Genomic DNA, 2,500 nt, shown 5'->3' on the forward strand with positions numbered 1-2,500 from the left:
GCGAGTAGTAAGACAAAGACGTTAAGACTTAAGTGTTGTTATTGATTTTGTCGTACCGAATGAAACGTGAGAAATTGCCTTGCTCCGCAAGTATTTGTTGTTGGATTTATAAACTTGGATGATCGATCAGTAGTATTAAGACTTGCGGATGTAAAGCTGCAATCTGTTGCAAGGTCATTGGGCCAACTTGAACAAATCGTACGCTGTTCTGATGTTAAATACTTGTGCAGCTTTCAGCTCGTAAAAGTGATTACAACAGTGCGTCTCGAATATTTAATGTGGGCTACCCGATTGAGGGAAATCAAATCAAATTCTATTTGGAGGAGGCAATCTTTGCCTTGGGTTGGCTAGGAGCTTCTTTGAGAGGAATCAGTGGAGCAATCCTTTGGTTTCGTATTTGAAATTGTCCACATTTTTACTGAATACTTGCAAGGAAAAGTGCTGCGACTTCGACTGGTAAAGTGATAGATCTCCAACTTGCGGGAGACTGAGTGTTACGCTGTATGTAATTCCATTGAAATGTCTTTACTGTCAAAACAAGATGGCCGACAGGGAGAACAAGGATGACAGCTTGAGACAATTTGTTGAGGACGCATGTAAAGCACAGGCGCTTCAAGTGAGTGAAAAAGTTATTGGAAAGATGTTTCACCCCTGCTTTATTTTAAACTTACTTGGAAAATAATCCAATACGCGTGATATCCACACATTCCGAGGGTTCTGCTCCCGGGTTCTGCTTCGTGATCACTTGTATTGGGAATCTCGATAACAAACTGAAAGTGATATTTACACGCAAAAGTTCTCAAAAAACGGCCGCACTTTATTGTCGCGGTGACTTTCTCGCTTTTTGTGTGGTTATTTGCCTGATTGAATGCGATTTAAGCGACTTCTCAAATTCCCGGGTTGTCACTCGTACCCAAATAAAGGAAAGGATGGCAACTAATTTCTAGCTTACCTCACATCTCGAAGATAAAATCAGACTTCTCCGGCATCAGTTACGCTCAAACTCCGGCGATGGCCACACGGATAAATTTAATTCTCTTTGACCAAGTTTCAAGTTCCAGCGAGCATCCATTGCTGAGAAACAGCGAAAAATATTCAAATATTCAAAATCCTTCGAGGCTCGCTTACAACGAATTTTGACACGGCTGGTCAACCCTTCACTTATTTGCTCTCACGGTATTGAGGCTCAATATATGCATTTACATAAAATTGGGTCTATCTGCATGTACCGGAAAGCACTGTATTTTTGGTCACTTGGGATTAGTCTTTATTTGGAGTTTTGTTTTCTGTCTTTTGTTTTACGTAATCTGTTCTCCAGTACCTGAAGAACAAACCATAGAATTAGTAAAGCTGCGGCTTATAAGTACGTAGTCTGCAGCCTCTAAGCCCCTATGCTACTTAGTAGGTGCTGCAGACCCTTTACGTCATTGTGATGGTAGAACTGTCAGATTGGTAACTTATCCCATTCCTATGATGTGTTGAATTTAATAGCAATGTGAGGCTGTTGGTAACTCTGATGATGCGGTTTTGAATGCCGAGAGAATGAACAGGTTCTACCAACGTGCGCTCCTTGAAAGTGAAAGGTTTGTACTGAAAAGTATTGTGTAAACTTTTCAAGGGAAGAAGAACTCTTAATTTCCTGAAAAAAAAAAAGCACAAGACCCTTTGCTTTCTTCCTCAACCCTTTAAGCCCTGAGGGGGTCCCCATTGACAAGTAAAGTCATCTTACTAGCGTTGGACAGAGTAAAATCTATAAGTGGCACTATTGGGGCTGAAAAGGTTAAAAACTGTTGTCTTTTTCCCTTAGTTGGCCATGTTGTGTTTTGAAGGCGACAGCAAGCAAATGCTTGGGTTGTGCCTAGCACCATGCACAATGGGATGGGCTCGGAGCTATGTTGTAAATGGCCATGACTACAATTGCAGTAGTTTACTTAAGTACCTTAAGAGCAAGGGGTTATGCTCCAAAATGAAATCTTGCCGACTCTTTATTTAAGAGCTAAGAATGCCATTGACTTCCTAAAAGGCCAGTGCAAAGAAGAAGACACTCCTTAACATAGTTTAAGCAAAGCATATATGAGGCACCACTGTTGGAGCACACCGCACTACAATACATTTAGCAGAAACAGTCAACTGGATGCTGATTTTCACTGAGGGAGGAATTCATCCAAGAGTACCAAAAGGAAGCCCTTGGAGCAGGGACAGCAACAAAAAACAACCTCATTGTAAACTTAGTGCCAAGTCAGAGAATGAATCCCAGATCACAATACTGGAATATGCGTTTGCTCTATTCGACTCCTAAAGCACAGTTCACGACTAGAGAGGTTACAGAATCCTCAGCGAAGTAATTGAAGCATGAACAGACTATTGAAATTTCTAAGTGGTTTGGAAATTTGTTTTTGCTATAGAATGAGTAATGAGGTCACCAAATCCCACATCCAACGAAACGAACTTCACAAAGAACTGGGAGGAGACATGTTCGAGAGCTGGAAGCAAGATCATG

At 41.2% G+C, this 2,500-nt stretch overlaps 2 protein-coding genes across 2 annotated transcripts in view; both read left to right on the forward strand.

Moving 5' to 3' along the window:
* LOC138049697 (putative ZDHHC-type palmitoyltransferase 6) overlaps window positions 1–82 on the forward strand; it is a 10,439-nt gene extending 10,357 nt beyond the window's left edge. Inside the window, exon 14 of the mRNA XM_068896100.1 lies at window positions 1–82. This exon is cut by the window's left edge and continues 703 nt beyond it. The gene's annotated coding sequence lies outside the window, so the exon portion shown is untranslated.
* Window positions 83–230: 148 nt separating this feature from the next.
* The window catches only part of LOC138049709 (uncharacterized), a 4,107-nt gene continuing 1,837 nt past the window's right edge, over window positions 231–2,500 (forward strand). Inside the window, exons 1-3 of the mRNA XM_068896112.1 lie at window positions 231–616; window positions 1,492–1,583; window positions 2,406–2,500. The exon at window positions 2,406–2,500 is cut by the window's right edge and continues 1,837 nt beyond it. Coding sequence (XP_068752213.1) covers window positions 542–616; window positions 1,492–1,583; window positions 2,406–2,500 — 262 coding nt within the window. The 5' untranslated portion in view covers window positions 231–541. The remainder of the gene's footprint in view (window positions 617–1,491; window positions 1,584–2,405) is intronic.

This window comes from Montipora capricornis, chromosome 5, assembly GCF_036669925.1.
Source record: "Montipora capricornis isolate CH-2021 chromosome 5, ASM3666992v2, whole genome shotgun sequence".
Taxonomy (NCBI): Eukaryota; Metazoa; Cnidaria; class Anthozoa; order Scleractinia; family Acroporidae; genus Montipora; species Montipora capricornis.